Raw genomic sequence first — 18,901 nt, forward strand, 5'->3', positions numbered from 1 at the left:
ACATGAAGAAATATTTCTGAGGAATTGTTTCTTCAGTTGAACTGAGGAGGAATTATAGATGTCAACTATGCACATGAAAAGATGTTTAATGTCAGAGTCATCAGAGAAATGCAAATTAAAACCACAATGAGGTATCACTACAAACCCACAAGACTGGCTAAAATAAAAAGTAGTGAAAACACCAAATACTGGTGAGGATGTGAATAAACTGGATCACTAATACTTTTCTGGTGAGAATATAAATGGTACAGTCACTCTGGAAAACATATGGCAGTCCTTACAAAACTAAACATGCAATAACACACAGCTTAGAAATTGTACTCTTGAGCATTTATCCCAGAGAAGTGAAAACTGTGTTAACCCAAAAACTTGTACATGGATGTTTATAGCTGTGTTATTTGTAATAGCCTAAAACTGGAATCATCCCACATGCCCTTCGACCGATGAACGGTTAAACAAACTGTGGTACATCCACACTATGGAATATTGCTCGGCAATATGAAGGAGTGAACTACTATTAAAGGCAGCAACTTGATGAATCTCCAGGGAATTATGCTGATGGGAAAGGCCGATCCCCAAAAGTTACATACTGTATGATTCCATTTGTATAACATCTGAAATGACAAAATGGTAGAGGTGGAAAACAATATTGGTTGCCAAGGCTTAGGGATGGGGTAGGGGTGGATGTAGCTATAAAGGGGTAGTACGAGGGAGCCCTTTAGTGAGGCTACAGTTCTGTATCTCGACTGTGGTGATGGTCACACAAATATACACATATGGTAAAATCCCATAGGACTACACTACACACACACACACACACACACACACACACACACACACACACACACACGAATGCATGGAAAACTGCAGATGTTACCACTGGGGGAAATTGAATGAAGGGTACATTGTACAAGGCTACCTCCCTGTACTTCAACTTCCTATGAATTTATAATTATTTCAAACTAAAAATTAGAGAAAATATTAGTTTTGTAAAAAGCATCCATATGATCTTGCCCATTGCAGAGCCCAAGATATTAAGAAGAGGAGAGTTAACTTTATCTCTTATCTTCTTACAGGACCTGTACCTGCCTCTGTCCTTGGATGACTCAGACTCACTTGGCGATTCCATGTGAAGGAGGAGAATGTTCAGAGTCCAGAGTACGAATCCAAGCTTACCGTTACAATAGGGTACTTCTGTTCAAGTGTCCAACAGGGCTATTGGTGCTTTCAAGTTTTTATTTTGTTGTTGTTGTTGTTACTTTTAAAAACACACTGTAATATGTTGGGTTTATTTTCCTGTGATTTCTCCTCTGGGCCACTGATCCACAGTTACCAATTATAAGAGATAGGTTGATAACCATCCTTTGGGGTAACTTTCCAAGGATGCAAAATGTGCTAGTCCATGACCTTTCTATTGAATACTTAGGCGCCTGCGTTATTTTTCCCCGTCTCGCTTTGCTCATACATGACAGTCTTCCTTCTGTAGAGAGCTGTTTACATACATGGCACTTAAGATGTGTGTGGGGGGGAAGAAAACTCATTGGCAAATCCAAGAGTGACAAATACAAGTGCCCCTTGTCTCCCCATCTCAAGAATGCTGGAGGATCCTGGGAAGATGGCAAGGCAGCTCACCAGCCTGGCTCTTCACTCCCGATTGAACCCCCAGTTTTTTGTTTAGCACCAATTCTGGCTCTCAAGGGGGAGAAACACCAGCAACTTGTCATTCTGACACCAGATGCTTAGGACCCCGGTGCAGGGCTACCTTAAAGAAATCAGGCAAAATTGGAAAACACTGTAGACATTTCAGTAGTGTTTATACAGCACAGTGAATTCCTTGTCGACATCTCCACTGGGGCAATTTAGAATCAATAAGCAATTAATAAAAGTTGGGGGTGAGCGGCTTCCATATACCTGATTCCTCTAGGAGGCTGTCTAACACAAACCATACAGTATCCATCTATCTCTGTTCTATTGAATGCCTTGTCAACAGCTAACACTGAAAACACTGTGAGAATTTGTTTTCAGGTCTGACACCTTTCGGTCGCTTTTTATAGCAAGAAACCAATATCCTTTTTATAAAACCTCGTGTCTATATTTCAGGAGCAAACTCTTCAGGCTCCTTTTTTATAAACTGGTGATTTTTCTTTTGTCTAAAAAACACATGCAGAAAATTTACCAAAAAAAAAACGCAGAAGAATAACGTAGTTTAGAAATCATGCTGTCACTGCCAAACAGAAACCTCCAGGAAAAAACAAAATGAATAGCAGAGGCCAATTCAATAGAATCAGTCTTTTGATAACTTTTTAACAGTATGCTTACATTAATAATTTCAATGTGGACCAGACATTCTGATTATATTTTAAATGAAATGTTATGGCATATTTTAAGCAGCTCTTTTTTATCTATAATCCTGATATTTCATACTGAAGACAGAGAGTCCTTTCACTTGTCTTTAACACTAGAAAGGATTTCTCGTTGCTAAGGACTGATCATTTGAAATAGTTCTCAGTCTTTGAGGTACAGGTTCATAACACTGCTTTTTGTCTGTAATCATAGCCCATAATGGCAAAGGCAACTAAATTAAGTGAAAGCCATGCATGCCAATTCTGTGTTTGCTTTTAGCGGATATGAAGATGTCCTTATTTCTTTGTAATTGTTCAGATAGTTGGAAAAGCGCAGCATTTGAAGCCAAGCTGCTGTTTGGCTATTGAATGACTTGCATTTGTTCCTCCACTTTAACTAGAATGAGCTTGCTGTGTGTGTGTGTGTGTGTGTGTGTGTGTGTGTGTGTGTGTGTGTGCAGCTGCTTCATAATTAGGAGATATTACAGGACACCCCAACATGGATCAGCGACAACTTGGTGGCATTGCTGATGTACACTGGGTAGGAGGAAACTCGTGATGGAAGGGGTAGATCAGATGCCCCTAGACAAGCTTCAGGTGTCATTAGCTACATAAAACAGTTTTGGTTCAAAGAAAGTCCAGATATTGGTAGTATTGATTCCTGGTAAAACTGGTCATTGAAGAACCCAAAATTATGAGAATCTCTTTTTGCCCCTCTCCTTTATTTGTAGGCTGTTAGAAACCATTAAGAAGCTCATTGTACTTACCCCCTACTTCTTTCTAGAAGTTCAAGGTTTGCTTAGTGCCTGCCAGGGCAATTTGTAGTTAATTGGAAAAAATTGGTACTTTGGTTGGAGGATGTAGAGAGTGGTAGGAGGTCTGTTTCTAAACTGCAGGCCCGATTCCCCAAAGATTTCACCCACAATCTTTCCCCAGATCTCATTTAGTCCAATTCCTTCAATTTAAGATGAAATGCAGGCTGAGGCAGCCAAATGACCTACTGGTAAAGAGCAGGACCAGAGGAGAAACTCAAATTTCCTCATGTCCATGCCCTGTGCTACACCTCTGAGCGTTCCCTTGCTTGTGGCATATGTACCATTGGAAAATATTCAGTGGCCATATTTTCTTTAGAATGCTCTTTCAACCTTCTATAATAATCAAAGAATTCCTATTATTGTCTTCTATAATAATAATCTTCTATAATAATAATAGAATTTCTACCTTTAAAAAATCAATTATAAGGAAATGTTTCTGTACTGCCACTTTAGGGGAGTTTGGTATAGTTCACAATTCAAGCCTTTAACAATTGCATTTTAAATTGGCCCATTTTCAAGGCAAAAAGAAATCTGGTCGTTACTGAGCACCTTCACCCCTGTCATTGGTTCTCAATTTTATCCAATCCAGTTTTACTACGAAAGTCCCATTGTGTTACCTTCTGCACAGTCAGCAAGTAGCACGTTGCTCAGCAAGGATTTGCCGCCACGCCCCAATCTCTCTCCCTCTAGGACACACACACAGACACACACACAACCCATCTGTTGCTTGTTCCTACCTCCTGATTTTTCTTCCTTACAGAAATAGAAATAGGGACAAAGAAAGGGAAAATGTATATATGGGGCTGGGCTGAACAACTTCATAAGTAGTGTTAACTAGGGGTAAACTGAGAGAAAAGTTCCTTTTCTCTTCACTGTTTTGGAAAGGATAGCCATTAGCATGACTGCTTTGTGTCCTTAAGGACTTTAGTGTTAGCCTAGATTGAATCATAGAGTTTTCTAGCTGGAAGGAACCTTAAGATCATATCATCTACTCCAAATTCCTCATTTTCAGGCCAGGAACGGAGATGCAGAGGTAAAGTAATTTCCCCAAGGTCACACAGCTGGCTAGGGGCAGAGCTAGGATTAGAACCCACATCTCCTGGCTCTTATTCCAAGGCCTTTCCCCACTGAACTGTATTGCCTTCCACTCGGCTCCTGAGAATTCTTTCCCAGGGTCATGTTGCATCTTGGAGCCATATGCTGCTGCCCTGATCTCAGTGGGAAATCCACCCAGCAACCTAATACGCCTCTTTCTCCCTATATTCACATGGTTCCCCTCCACATGGACTGCAGATGTCCCCAAAGAGAAGGAGGCATTGAGGACCAACAGGAACAGTGGGGTTGCTGACCTTGACTATCCAACCCAGGGGATCACTGCCCTACTTTGAGGAGCCCTCAGAACAGCCCCCAGAGCTCCTTCCCTGTTCAAATGGGATGGGGGAAGACTGGTGTCCCCTGTCAGCTCACTTCATCTCATCTCCTACTGGTTGGTCTTTGTAGGCTGAGAGAAATGTTTCTTGTTCCTAGAGCAGGGGAAAGAAGGAAGGGAGGGAGGAAGGGAGGGAGACAGGGAGGCAAGAATAATAGCTTTGTTCATCCTGACTTTCTGAGATGACTTTTGAGTATTTTTTTTAATGAGTGTGGCTACCATTCACTGGCAATGATTTCTTTTAAAATATGGGAGTGAGACAAGCTAGAGAAGATAACCTGACCTTGCCATGGTTGCCCTCATTCACAATGTCCCCATAGCCATCCTGCCCTGATGGGGACAATTTCCAGGTATAAGCAAAGGGCTTTGTGACTAAAATGCACCCTGGCTGATGTTAAACATTGACTCCTTGTGTTTGCACTAAAATAGCAAGCTATGTGCTGTACACACCATACTTATCTTCTTGTATACACTGCTCCTGTGGCCTTCCATGGCAGAAACCAGGGCAACAAGGTCTGAAGATGTAGTTTTCCTCACAGCAAGGTTCTTCCTGGGAACTAGGTATTCATTAATTCAGTTCCGAAAGACCTCCTTCTGGGCTTACCCCACTCTTCAGGAAATTCTCTCTCCTTCCTGCTTTTCCTCCTCAATCAGAAGTAACCAAGGAACCTTAAAGGAGATGTGTTGCTATCAGAAGAAGACAAGAAGAAGGGGTCTGAGCCTCTAGATCCTTCTTTGAATCACCCAACCCAAGTCTTAGACCAGCAATCCAGTGCTTGCCTTGGACAAAATTGTGTCTACTTCTTAGTCCCTTCAGTACTCTGGATGGACGTGTCCCCAGTCCCCCTCAGGTTTTGTTTTTCTAAATAGCTTATCTTTTTAAAAAAATGAATCTCCCTTGGACAAGGGCACAAGCATGCCCAATTCTCCAAGATGAGCTCCAGCACACTGATGAGAATGTTCCCCAAGCTCAGCGCACCTCCAAAACATCTATGCCTAGAGACTTCCCCAGACTGATGCACTGGGACAGTGGGGTTTGAGTGACCTCCTTCACTGTCCAGTGCCATGGGAATAAAAAGCATGGATATTTCTTTAAAAAAAAAAACATTAGAACTTGTCCTTGGACACATGGGACCACTTGGATTTCTAAGACCAGGCCTCACTCATGTATTGTCTTCATTGCATTAAAAGAGTTGGCTTTGAGGCCTAGGCTGGCTTCCTAAGTAAACCATCACTGTTTTGAAGCTCATCTGGGACTGGGGAGGGGTTAGAATCCTATGTTTTAGTACCAGGAAACTAGATAGAATAAAGGCCTAGCTGTTGATATGCCAGAAGTGACCTGAGACCTCCTGTGTAGCCATGGAGCCTTGGAATTGCTGGGCTTCCTAGGTCTCTCTCCTGGTATGAAACTTTGAGGCTGTCACACTTCTGCCTCTGCCCAAGGAGGAGACCCCATATGTAGCCTCATCTACTGTTCTATGATTCCATGCAGGGTTTCCTCTTCTTTATAGTTGTGACCACCTGGAGCAAGAATACTGCCTTGATTCCTCTCGCCTACCTTTTGGCTGGAGATACATCCCCAATATTTTCTCTGGCTTTTGGTGGCCCAGACCCAGTCCAGTGCTGTTAACCCTCAATGGATTACCCTTAGTCAGCCCTAAGCACTGTGATCATGGACCAAGAGAACACAAATCATTTCTTAAAAATGAATTCCCAGTTTTATTCTTCCTCTGGCTAGCAGAAGTCACTTCCCTAGGAGATACAAAGCTGGAGGTTCTTGCCATACAGCAGCCAAGATACATCCTCAGGGAGGAAAATGCACAGAGCATTTTTTTCTAAATAGCTTAGCTTCACTGGCAATGATAGCACGGGCAACCTACCATGGACTGAGACTTGGCAGCTTCTCCTAGCCCCCTCCACTTCTTCTTTTCAGAGACCAGAAGGCTCCTTCTCCATCAGCTGGTCTTTCAGTATGTCTGGCTAAAGAATTTTGCTCCTCCTATCTCTTCAGGAGAGGGTGACTTCCTCTTCTGTCGCTCCCACCCTGGTCCCCAAGCTTATCTCCATCCTCAAAGATCTAGTGTGGTCTTTATACTCAGCCTCTTGGGGTTTCTTCCTGCTTGTTTTCTGTTAAGGATCCAAAGCAGGCCTCCCACTGTGGCCTAGGCAGTGTGACACTGGTTATCATATGACAAGACTCTTGAACCCCCACCCCTTCTAACTGCCTAACTTTTTATTCCTTAGTTTATAGGCTTCAACATCTTCTGGAATCAGAAGCAATCTTGTCTTACATTGGATGCCCGGGGCTAGGGGAGTATGGAATTCTCATTGGGAATTGAGGCATCTTCCTGCTCCAGATGAGGAGGACAGACTAGTTGGGAGAGGACAGATGGCACAACAGAAGTCAGAGCAGACATCTTGTAAACTAAGACAAAGACTTAGAGGCACTGGAACTTTCCATTTATGGGTTAATAACCTGAGGAAATCAATGGCTTTTTGCTGCTCTCTACTTTACCTCCCCTGTGTATCTCTTAATCTTTTCTTTCTCTCTCTACTTCACCATATTTGCTCTCAGTTTTATACTCTGTTTTATCACGCTCTCTTTCCATAGTACAAACATCTCTCCTTTGTCCTCTGCAATTCTTCTCTCTTTTATTCTCTCCCTTTTTTGTTTTTTCCTTCCTCCTTATCTAGGTTGGACACATGCCTCTTCTTAGCCCTGTGATTTTGCCTTGGTGATGAGAGGTTATTTCCAGACTCAACGAGCCCTGATCCTACCTGAGTCCCGTTAGAAGTTTGTTGGTGGGAATCAATCCGATCCTGGCCCTTTCTTCAACATTTTGAGTTGTAATTCCCCGAAGCAGATCCTCACAAGCAGTTTCCCTATAAGTTATGTATATTTGGGTCTTGGCCTTCCAAGCATTGTACAGAACACTTTGTGGTTCCTTTTAGTCCACCGTTTTGTGGAGCAGTGAAGTGTGCTCAGAGAAATAGTCAGCTGAACAGAAGAATCCACCTATGGATTCATATCAGCTAAATACTATGAATTGATTTTGTTTAATTTGCTCATAACTTTAAAAGCTGCAGTACAATATAGTGAGAAACCACAGGTAATTTCTCCTGTCATTTGGTGTTGGGTAGGAGAATAATTTGTTTAAAGTTTTACTGTTACACAATAAGCTCTCTATAATAACCTTATAAACATAAGGCTTGCCAAATATTGAATTGTTTTAAGTTAAACTGATAGGCAATTGGGGTTGGTTTAAATGTTAAGAGTATTTAGCAATTCCATAATATAAAAAGAAATAGTCACATAATTGAATTGTATTTTTCCTTCTGTTACTAAATCCGCCTAAACATTTACTATTGACACCAACTGTTCACGATCCCGTGCAGGCAGTCCATATAAGAGTAATTAATGGAACTAAAGAAGCCATCTTGTAGGTTCTAATTTATTCAACAGGGTGCACAGCCCTTGGGAATGTCACTGCTTAGCGATGCCATATGGAATGCCCTTTCCGATGCCGTTTCTTTATAAGTTCTCTTAAAGGGATTTGAGCAAGTAAGAGGTTATACCAAAATGTCTCCAACATACGGTCCTGTAATACATTGCAGCTTGAAGCCAATGATCCCTTATGACTTGTACACAACTAATGCATGTTTTGATTGAATTTCGCATTTCTCATGTGTGGTAAGTTCTTTAAAACATTTTCGGTCACCTTTTTGTGCCATTAAACTTGTACAGAAAACACTTTTATGGCCATTTTCAAAGGGAGAAAGTTTTAAATGGAAACAGCCCACCCTTTCTGCCCTATAGCTGTAGTTAGAACTCAGTTACTGTAGCAAAACAGCTGTAATTGGTGGTTGTAGTGTTAGAGGCGTTAGCTTGCTAGTGACTAGCTTTGGAGAGTAAATGCATGGTATTGTACATCACATTTCTTAAATAACTCATTTTAACCTCTGAAAAGAATATATTCTTCCTTGTGGTTCCTGTTCCCTCCCTTGCCTTCTCCCTCCCCCTGCTCCCAGGTGTCTTAGGGTTGTAAATAACTGATTTAGGGGCCAGTAATTTTTGCCAAGTCAAGTCAGCAAAGAACAAACAAACCAAAAAGGGGGGTGGAGATATTTCTCAACATTCTCTCAGTAGTTATTGACCATTTCCCAAGGATTGGAATTGTGATCAAAGACTCAGCTCCCCTTTCCATATCAGTGGCAACTTGGGAGCCTCTTTGGCCATCTGATGACACTGCAGAATTGAATAGTTCTCAGAATCACATATAATCTAAAGACAGTGGACAAAGATGTCCCTTATCCTTGCAGAAGTTTTGAAATATTCAGAGGCCCTCAGAAGGCTCTGCTTGACCAATGACCATTAATTATTTTTCAAACAGAAAAGGAAAACAGAGAAAGACAATAGATATTTAGGGATTTTTAGCTGCCCCTTTAGAATAGTTATAGCCAGAAAATACAAGGACCTGGGTTTATATGCATTGCTGTTGGTTTCCCATGCAATGCCTAGCCCGCTCTTAGGCTGTGATTCAAAAGCAGTGTTCCAAGAAGGCATCCTCCTTTATGGTTTGCTTTTCCCACTTGGACTGGTAGGTTTGGCGAGGCCCATGTAAACCAGCTGGAGCAGACCCTTTTCATCTCCTGTGCCTGTTAATATCCCTCTTCCTCCCTCCGCAATTTGATGAGGGCTTTCTTTGGTCAGAGGACTTCGAAGTCTAGAGAAGTTCCCCATGTGTGTAACGTGTTGTGAACTGTGAATGCTGCGGATTCACAGCGTTCAATACCGGGCAGCCACAGAGCTGCTCTTGCAATCATTTTGGCTCTCAAGCTCTGTTCTTCATTTCATTCTCATTTCTGTGTACATTTGCAAGATGTGTGTAATGTCATTTTCCAAAAATAAAATTTGATTTCAATATTTCTGGCTGACAATCTCTCTCTCTCTCTCTCTCTCTCTCTCTCTCTCTCTCTTTTTAAAGCATTGAACCGATGATCATATAACCACAAAATGTCCAAGCTGGCAGAAAAACTTAGACATTGTTTTATATTTTATCTGACCCCTTAATTTCATAGATGAGGAAGCTGAGGATCAATGTATGATGGAAAAACCATAACTAACAGCACAGCACATTTGCAACATATAAGATCTCAGATCTCCCTTCCAAAGTTGAGCAGGAATCAAATGAACTCTTTATGCTTACCATGCTTTGGCCAAGGTCAGTCTGTGCCAGCAGCACAGGTGGTCACTTCTAGTACTGTGATTTCAGAGGCCCAAGAAAGACTCCATGTGGGTTTCTTGAAAATACCTCTACCTGCTGCCTGCAATTCCATAGACAGTATAGCTCTTCTCCCTCTGTAGGTTGATGTGCAGCTACTCTCTGGGAGAGGGAACACCTACGTATCTTATTCACCCTCAAGCATAAGTGACAAATTGAATATTTTTCTCAGATAGGGTTTTATTAACGGAACACAAGGTACTGAGCTTGTGAAGAGGTTGATGGAGAGGGAGGAAGGAAAGGGCACAGAAAGAGGAGGTGGAGATCCTGGAAAACAGTTTGCCCAACTTCACTGGGCGGGCCAACCCTACAGCCCCCATCTGACCTGTGTCTGGAGAAGCAAAGATGCCAGCAGCCTAGGTATTTGCAAGGACTAAGATGATTGAGGTTGCTTCCTCCATACAGTATTTGATCAACTAGCCCCGTGACCATCACTCTGGTGGAGACAATGAAAGTATATGGGGAGGACTACTTAGTGTTCCTAATCCAAAGAAAAGTTAGAGACAACAATAAGAGTGGCCAAGCCAGTCTTCATCCCCAATATCATCAGGGCCTTCTCATCACTGATTTCTCATGATGTCACTTTCTCCCACCTTGGTCTATCCTGGTCTCCACTGCAAGTAAAATCTTCCTAAAGAATCATTTTGATCGTGTCATTCCTCTGAACAGGAACTTATGATCATTGTCTATTGCCCATCAGATCGAGTCCAGCTCCTTTTCATGGTTTTTATCAAAACATCTCTGGAGAAATAACTATGTTCCAGGTTCCCTGCCAAGGTATCTGTGAGATCGAGGTCTTGGTCTTAGGACTCCAGGAGTTCTAGCCTAGACCTGTTAATAAATGAGCCCAGTGCAGATGAGCGAGTGCTATGGAAACTTTCACCAAGTGTGGGACAATTAATGTCCCAGGATGATGAAGGTCAGGAAAACATCACAGAACTGGCAGGATTTGAGAACAGATTGAGGGCTTTCCAGGTGGGCAGCAAGCGTTCCAAACAGACGGAATAGCATGAGAAATGGCCCTCCCTGAGAACCAAAAATTACCTGAGGTGGCAAGGTTATAGGCCCCGTACACAGGGTTCTGGGAGGAATTATAGTTTGGGTGGGTTTAGACCAGTGGTTCCCAAATGCTGGTATAGCACCCAATGGTAATCTGTAATCAAACGTTCATCAGATTATGGTGGAAAGAGAAAACTAAGGAAACATAGTGTGGTTTTTCATAGAAAGAAACGTACTCCATTTAAAGGACTTTTTTGTTTTGCGATCATAGCCTTTTAACATTTTTGTTATTAAAATGTTCTTTCTTTTATGAAAGAAAGTCATGGTAGAAGACACGTGTGTGTTTGTCTTTTAATGTCCTAACAAAGCAAACTAAAAAGTGAGTAAAAATAGGAGAGGCTCAAATCAAATTGATATTTCTTTTCTTCTTAGAATTGGATGATCTGTGAACTCTAGAAGTTTGGCAACCACTGGTTTAGACTAAAAGAATGGAGAAATGGAGAAACCAGTATGAGCTAAGTTGAAAGAAAAAAGGTGTTTGGTATTTGAAGGAAGTTCTTCCTAGGAGTACTACACTCTCTCTCTCTCTCTTTTATGGTTTCCTTCTTTCCACAGTGGCTACTGAAAGCCTCCCACACTCCAGACCCTATGCATAGGCCATGGGGATATAGAGACAAAGCAGGGTTTCTACCTTCAAGGTGCTCACAGAACATCAGCACCACCCAGGCACTTGCCAGAAATGCAAATCCTCAGGTCGTACACTACCTACACCGGATCAGAAACTGGGGGAGTAGGACCCAGCGATTCCTGTTTTTTTGTGGGTTTTTTTGCGGTACGTGGGTCTCTCACTGTTGTGGCCTCTCCCGTTGCGGAGCACAGGCTCCGGACGCGCAGGCTCAGCGGCCATGGCTCACGGGCCCAGCCGCTCCGCGGCATGTGGGATCCTCCCGGACCGGGGCACGAACCCGCGTCCCCTGCATCGGCAGGCGGACTCTCAACCACCGTACCACCAGGGAAGCCCCAGGGAAGCCCCACAATTCCTGTTTTTATAAGCTCTCTGGAGAATTCTGAGCACCTCTCTAGTTTGAGAACCCCTGCTCTTGTGAATTCCACTTCCTTTTCACCAGGACTCAGTGAGGATCTAAGTAGCGTATAGGAGCTCATGGGCCGTTTGAATTAGAGCAGTTTGCATCTTGCCCAGTACAACTAAGACTCAAGAGGCTGTTAACTTTGATAAAATCTCTTTATATTAAGTTCTCTGAAGAAAGACGGCCTTTTCAAGCTTGAGAAAAAGCTTGCATATGTAAAGACATCTTGAGAATGGGTCTTTGCAACTGTTGCAAGAGTCCAGGTGGGCACATGAAAAGAGCCTGAATTAAGGCCAGAGCAGTGGAGGTAGAGAGGATGGAGCTACTGATATAGAAGCATCAGGATCTGGTGGCGGGACTGGGTATATGGGATAATGTGAAAAAGGGAAAGCCCCGACTTGAGCAACTCTGTCCTAGTTTCTGCTGTGCCCAGACTTGGTCCTCTGCTCTGGACAGTTCAGCAGCCTCCTCCCCTGACTCAGGCCCTGGCCGTGCCATGCTCATTCACACTTCACTCTTGCTGACACAATCTACCCTTCTTTCTCTGCCCAGAAAAATACCCTCTGAATGCCCTTCCACATTCTCTCCACCTGTCTAAATCTCAGATGTAGCCAAAACCTACCAGCAACGGAACTTAAGGCATATTTACAAGAAAAACAAATCCAAACATGGAGAAAAACTGGCAACTTCCTATCCTGGACTTTCCAGGGCCGTCCTGATCTTAGGTAATTTTTTTCTTTTTCCAAATAAAGGTGATTTGTTAAACATATGGCTAAATGTGATTTCATTTTTAGACATTTCTTAAAGTTTTTATATAAATACACTCAACAAATGGGAAAACATCCCTTGTCAGGACACACATCCGCAATGAGGGTTTGGAAAATGTGACTCTCTTCTGGGAGAGGCTTTTCCCTAGGTTTCCTTGTCAACTTTTCTGGCCCCGTCTCCTCGATCCCATCGCCAGTGTGAGAGAGACGCTGCCCCGTTTACCTCTAATCCTGCCTTTTCAATGCTCCAAGAGCGTCTTTCAGGTAGTCTGATTGTATCAAGGCTGACTGCTTCAAGGGGACAGTCTTGAGTAAGCAGGTAATTTCTCTTTGAACCCCGGAGGCTACTGATTTTCTCCAACCAAGAAGACTTCGCTTAAGTTGTTATAACCCCTCTTCCTTCCCTCCACCCCCCACCTGCACAACCCTAGATGCTTCTAAAAGTACTTTACCCAATTTAAAGAAGGGTAAGTCCTAGGGGTCTGCATTATGTACCACTATTTACTATCCTCGGTAGTTAACCAGTTGCATACAGAATTGCAGAATGTCAAAGGTGGAAGGGCCCTTATAAACCATTTGTCCAATGTAGCCCAGACTTCCTCAGGGATGTGAGTCACATGGGGTACTTGTCACAAATACAAGTTCCGGGACCCCATCCCAGTCCTACTTGATTAGGGCTCCAGGACAGTGGCCGGGGAAACTATGTTTAACAAGAACCTCAGTGATTCTCTCATCTGCAAAGTTCCCAACGCTTCCCAAACTTTACTGTGGATTGAATCACCTGAAGATCTTGTTAAAAAGAAGATTCTGATTTACAAGGTTTGGGGTGGGGCACAGGTTCTGCATTTCTAACATGTTACCCACAGATGCTCCATGTTCCTGGTGCATGGATCGTACTTTAAGTAGCAAAACATTACATTCAAACTCCTCATCGTTCAGAAGAGGAGGAAACTGCGGCCCAGGGAAGGAAAGGAAGTCACCCACATTCAGACACTTGGGTAGAGGCAGAAATGGGCTAGCACTGGGGACTCCTGGGCCAGTGGTCTTTCCATATGGCCAGGCTGCCTATCACCAGCAGTCACTAAAAGCAGCCCAGCTGTAATGGTACTGTTTCTAATCAAAGGCTAATTGGAAAAATGATGCCTCCTGAAAGGGAAGCAGCCCTGGTTTGTCTCAGTAATGAGTGGACACACTAGCAGGGAGGGGACAAAGGATGGGGGAGGGGACAGAATTTATGTCTCATTTTAATTGAAGAAATGAGTCAAGGTCCCCTTACAAGGAGCCAGGAGGGTTAAGGTCACACAATGTCCTCCTACCTCCTCCAGGAAAAAAAAAAAAAAAAAACTAAGCTAAACTAAATTAAACCAACCAACTAACCAAGCAAACAAAAAACCATCACCCAAACCGTTGGGCAAGTGCCATAATGGAGGTGCTCCAAGGAGATGGGAGAGCCCAGAGGAGGGGCCGTCTGGCTGCTGGGATGGGCTAATGAAGGCTGCTAGATATTGGAGTTAGAATAATAAAGCATTAATGATGAAGAATGAGCTAAGAATTACCCTGCCTAGAGTAAATCTTTATTTTAATGGCCCCTTCAGGCACAGGCTTCACTGAGATGAAACTTGAGCCGAGGCTTCAACAAGTTGGAGTTTGTTTGGTGAAGCAGGGTTGGTGGGGGGAGGGCAGGGGCCTTCCAGCCAGAAAGACCTGTACGCACAAAGGCAAAGGGTCTGATCCACGTCCAATGTATCTGGGGATCAGAAAGTCCTTCAGTGAGGTGGAGGGGTGTAGAGGGCAGGGGAGTGAGTGGATGAAGACCGCATTGCAAAGGGAAATCAGGATTCATTCATCTGACAAACATACAACATGCTTCATGCTGGGCACTGTATTGGGCCCTAGGGGGTAAACAGACATGGCCCCTGACCTCACAGAGCTCCAAGTCTAGCTAAGGGAGACAGTAATTGAGAGCCTTCCCAGAGAAAGTGACATCTTTTTTTTTTTTTTTTTTTTTTTGCGGTACGCGGGCCTCTCACTGCTGTGGCCTCTCCCGTTGCGGAGCACAGGCTCCGGACGCGCAGGCTCAGCGGCCATGGCTCACGGGCCCAGCCACTCCGTGGCATGTAGGATCTTTCCGGACCGGGGCACGAACCCGTGTCCCCTGCATCGGCAGGCGGACTCTCAACCACTGCGCCACCAGGGAAGCCCGAAAGTGACATCTTAACGGAAACTTACAGATGAATAAAAACCAGAGGGAGGAAGAATGTTCCAGGTTAGGGGAAAGAATATGTGAAAGCCGTGAGAAAAGTTAGTTGGAGCAACTGAAAGAAATCCAATATGGTTGCACTGTGGAGTGTGATGGAGGAGAGGCCATGAGCAATGAGGCCAGAGGCAGACAGAGGCCAGAACACAGGGGCCTGTAGGCTACGTTAAGCAGTTTGAACTTCCCCTTTGAAGAGCACCCAGGGAGGTATTTAAAAGTTTTAAGCAGGAGAGTGAGATGAGCAGATAAAAGTTGTAGATAGATCATTTCTGCTGCTGTCCTGTGGAGACTGGACTGGAGGGACACAGGAACAGGAGATAAGGAGAGCATTTGCCCGGGGCATTGACGTCCTTGATCCAGGAGAGAACTGATAACAGCTTGGACAGGGGGAATGGCAGTGCAGAGGAGCAGGACAGGGAATCTACAGGGCCTGGTAAAGGATGAAATCTGTGGGAAGGTGAGGGAGAAAAGGTTTTATTTCTGGTTAGAGGGAAGTGAGTCAGAGGATAGGAAGAACTCCAGGCCAGGGAGAGCTGAGGGCCACTGAAAGGTGTCACCGAAGGAGGGATATTTGGGGGCCTCCTGCTGGGCCGTGGCAGCCTCTCACGCAGCCCGGGCTCTCTTTGGGGCACAGGGCTACCAGAGGCCAGGGGCGGATGAGGGACTTCTGTTCCCGCCCCTCAGCGCTGTGCAGCCTCTGTGTGGACCGGGCCCTGGCTGGGTGAGCTTCCTTCTGGCTGAAGGGTCTGAGCCCAGAAGGAGAAACTACCAACGGCCCAGCTCTCGCGAGATGCGCCAGGAACTGAGCTCGGCACCTCACATGCTTTATCCCAGACAAGACTCATCAAATCCCAGCAGGGTCGGGGTGCTATGCTCATGCTTCCAGATAGGAAATGGGGGCTCAGAGAGGTGAAGTGACCTGTCAACAGTCACACAGCCAGGAAGTGATGGTTTGATGGTCTTTCCATTAGACCCTGTTTCTCAGAGAAATTTTGATACCTACATCAAATGGCCTCTACACTCAGTCCCACCACTATGGCTGGCACAAAAGCAGAGTTTAAACTCATCTCTGCCTGGGATGGCAGAGAGGTTGCAAGTGTATTTGAGGATGCTGTATTACAACACCCAAGGCTGAAGATGCTGCAGGATGAAAAGGCACATCTCACAGGCATGGAGGAAGCAGCAAGAAAGTTATGGGGTGTTAAAGGCAGATGGTACTTAGAATGGGGCACCTTCTCTCTAGAAGCAGTCTGGAGCTAATGGGGTAAAAACAAAGCAGTGTACAAAGAGCTTGGGAGGAACCTCACCAGGAAGACTGGAATTCAAGAACACAGAGTTCAAAGGACTTGGAGAAATCACCTAATGAGGCCCGCAGGCATCATTCCTGCTGAGTTCTTTCTGCATTTTATCATATTTTCCTTGTTTTTAAAAATGTGGGCTGGAGTATCAAAGGGCACAGTCAGCAAAGTGAAAAGGCAACATATATGGCATGGGAGAAAATATTTGCAAATCATATATCTGATATGGGATTAATATGCGGGATACATAAGGAACTCTTACACTTCAACAACAACCAAATAACCCAATTAAAATATAGGCAAAGGACTTGAGTAGACATTTCTCCAAAGAAGATATACAAATGGCCAGGAAGCACATGAAAAGATACTCAACATCACTAATTATTAATCAAAACCACAATAAGATACCCCTTCACACCCATTAGGATGACTGCTATTAAAAAAAAACACCCAGGGCTTCCCTGGTGGCTCAGTGGTTGAGAATCCACCTGCCAATGCAGGGGACACGGGTTCGTGCCCCGGTCTAGGAAGATCCCACGTGCCGCGGAGCGGCTGGGCCCGTGAGCCATGGCCGCTGAGGCTGCGTGTACGGAGCCTGCGCCTCGCAACGGGAGAGGCCCGCATACCGCAAAAAAAAAAAAAAAAACACCCAGAAAATAACAAGTGTTGGCAATGATGTGGAGAAATTGGAACCCTTGTGCATTGCTGCTGGGAATGCTGCAACCACTATGGAAAACAGTATGGCAGTTCCTCAAAAAATTAAAAATAGGATTACCATATGATTCATTAATCCCATTTATGAGTATATATCTGCAAGAATTGAAAGCAGGGTCTCAGTGAGATATTTGCATGCCTATGTTCATAGCAGCATTATTCAGAAGAGCCAAAAGGCGGAAGCAACACAAGTGTCCACAGAAAGACAAATGGATAAACAAAATGTGGCATAAACACAGAATGGAATATTATTCAGCCTTAAAAAAGAAGAAAATTCTGACATATGCTACAATATGGATGAACCTGGAGGGCATTACGCTAAGTGAAAGAAGCCAGTCATGAAAAGGCAAATGCTGTATGCTTCATCTCTATGAAATATCTAAGATAGTCATATTCATAGAAACAGAAGGTAGAATGGTGGTTACCAGGGGCTGGGGGCAGGAGAAAAGGGGAGGTGTTTAATAGGTCTAGAATTGCAGTCATGCAAAGATAAAAATTTCTGGATATCTGTTTCAGAATGATGTAAATATACTTAATACTACTGAACCCTATACAGTTAACCCTTGAACAACATGGGTTTGAACTGTCAGGTCTACTTAATACATGGATTTTTTTTTTCAATAGATACATATGATAGTATTATAATTCTCAGTTGGTTGAATCTGTGAGTGCAGAACTGTAGATATGGAGGGTGGATTTTCAACTGCCCGGAGGGTCAGCACCCCTCAACCCCTGTGTTGTTCAAGGGCCACTGTACTTAAAAATGATTAAGATGGCAAATATTAAGTTAAGCATATTTTATCACAATTACAGTTTTTAAAAAATAATCAATGTGGGCTGGAATCGATATTTTGGGGAGTTCCTTCTCTCTGTAGAAACCTCAGCTCCACTTTCCCCTGTTTTTCTGAGCCTCTTCCAGAAAACTTTTTCAGACAATGGGAAGAGTGGGAATGATTCTCTGACCAGGCCACTTCCAATTCTCCTCCCTCCCTCCCCAGCCTGCAGAGTCCCTCCTCTTTCGCTTACACCCGATGGATGTTCTTAGCCTGTTTCCAGTGTGTTCATGGAATGTGCCGTCTCAGAGGTACTGGATGAAGGCTGTTGATGAGGAGAAAGGTGTGGACAGCTTGTTCCAGCCCTGTAAGTTACAAGGAGCTCTGCGCTTGTCCAGCAATAGCATAGCTTTGTAGATTTCAGGCAAGCCTATGTTTCCTCTGAAATGTTCTTTCACTGCAGGTACAAAAACACAGTAAACCACGATCCAAAAAAACCCTGTCCACCCATGAATGGTGCTTTGTAAGCTGGTTAATGTATAACACTTTAGAAAGCTGGGCAGGGAGCATGTTTGCTTTTCCAACAGGAACCACATCAGGGGTGTCAGATGCCAATAATCCCAGGATTCTGTGGTCATGGGCTTTGAATCTGCAGCCAAACTTTGGCATCCAGACGTAGAGGCCAGTGATTTCCAACCTTTTCACCACCAAGGATCCCTTTTATTACTTTTTCCCCTGTGAGCCTCACATTTGGAAAATTTTTTATCTAGCAAAGCTACACTTATTATGGAATAATTCATTTTCCCAATTTTTTACTCACTCAGTGCTTCTGATCTGCGTGAGAGAACCACACCAAGCTAATATAATTTCAGTCAAAAGCAAAGCAACATGATATTGTACTTAGCTCTCTGTGGCTTTGTCTTGGCTGAATGTGCAATTCCTATTAGACTTTTTAAAAAATATTTTAAAAAATAGCTTAAGAACACCAGTTACTCCCTTTAGAGATCTCCAGATTGAGAACTGCCAGTACAAGGTAGGGGAAGCTCTGACAGGATGACTATCAACTGAAGAAGCTCCAGATCCCACGAACCACAAGTAGAACAGAATCTGTTCATCAGGCCTCCCTGCTTTATTTCA

The 18,901-nt window shown here is 43.8% G+C and overlaps 1 protein-coding gene across 7 annotated transcripts in view; it reads left to right on the forward strand.

Annotated features, from left to right (window-relative positions):
* The window catches only part of DCX (doublecortin), a 124,118-nt gene extending 114,608 nt beyond the window's left edge, over positions 1-9,510 (forward strand). For 6 of the 7 annotated variants that reach the window (XM_067023431.1, XM_059050012.2, XM_067023435.1 and 3 more), the window contains one exon: positions 1,077-9,510. In XM_067023431.1, the coding sequence (XP_066879532.1) occupies positions 1,077-1,133 (57 nt within the window). In that variant the 3' untranslated portion in view covers positions 1,134-9,510. The remainder of the gene's footprint in view (positions 1-1,076) is intronic. The other variant, XM_067023434.1, reaches the window with a different exon arrangement.
* Positions 9,511-18,901: the final 9,391 nt, after the last annotated feature.

Source organism: Kogia breviceps, chromosome X (assembly GCF_026419965.1).
Source record: "Kogia breviceps isolate mKogBre1 chromosome X, mKogBre1 haplotype 1, whole genome shotgun sequence".
Taxonomy (NCBI): domain Eukaryota; kingdom Metazoa; phylum Chordata; class Mammalia; order Artiodactyla; family Physeteridae; genus Kogia; species Kogia breviceps.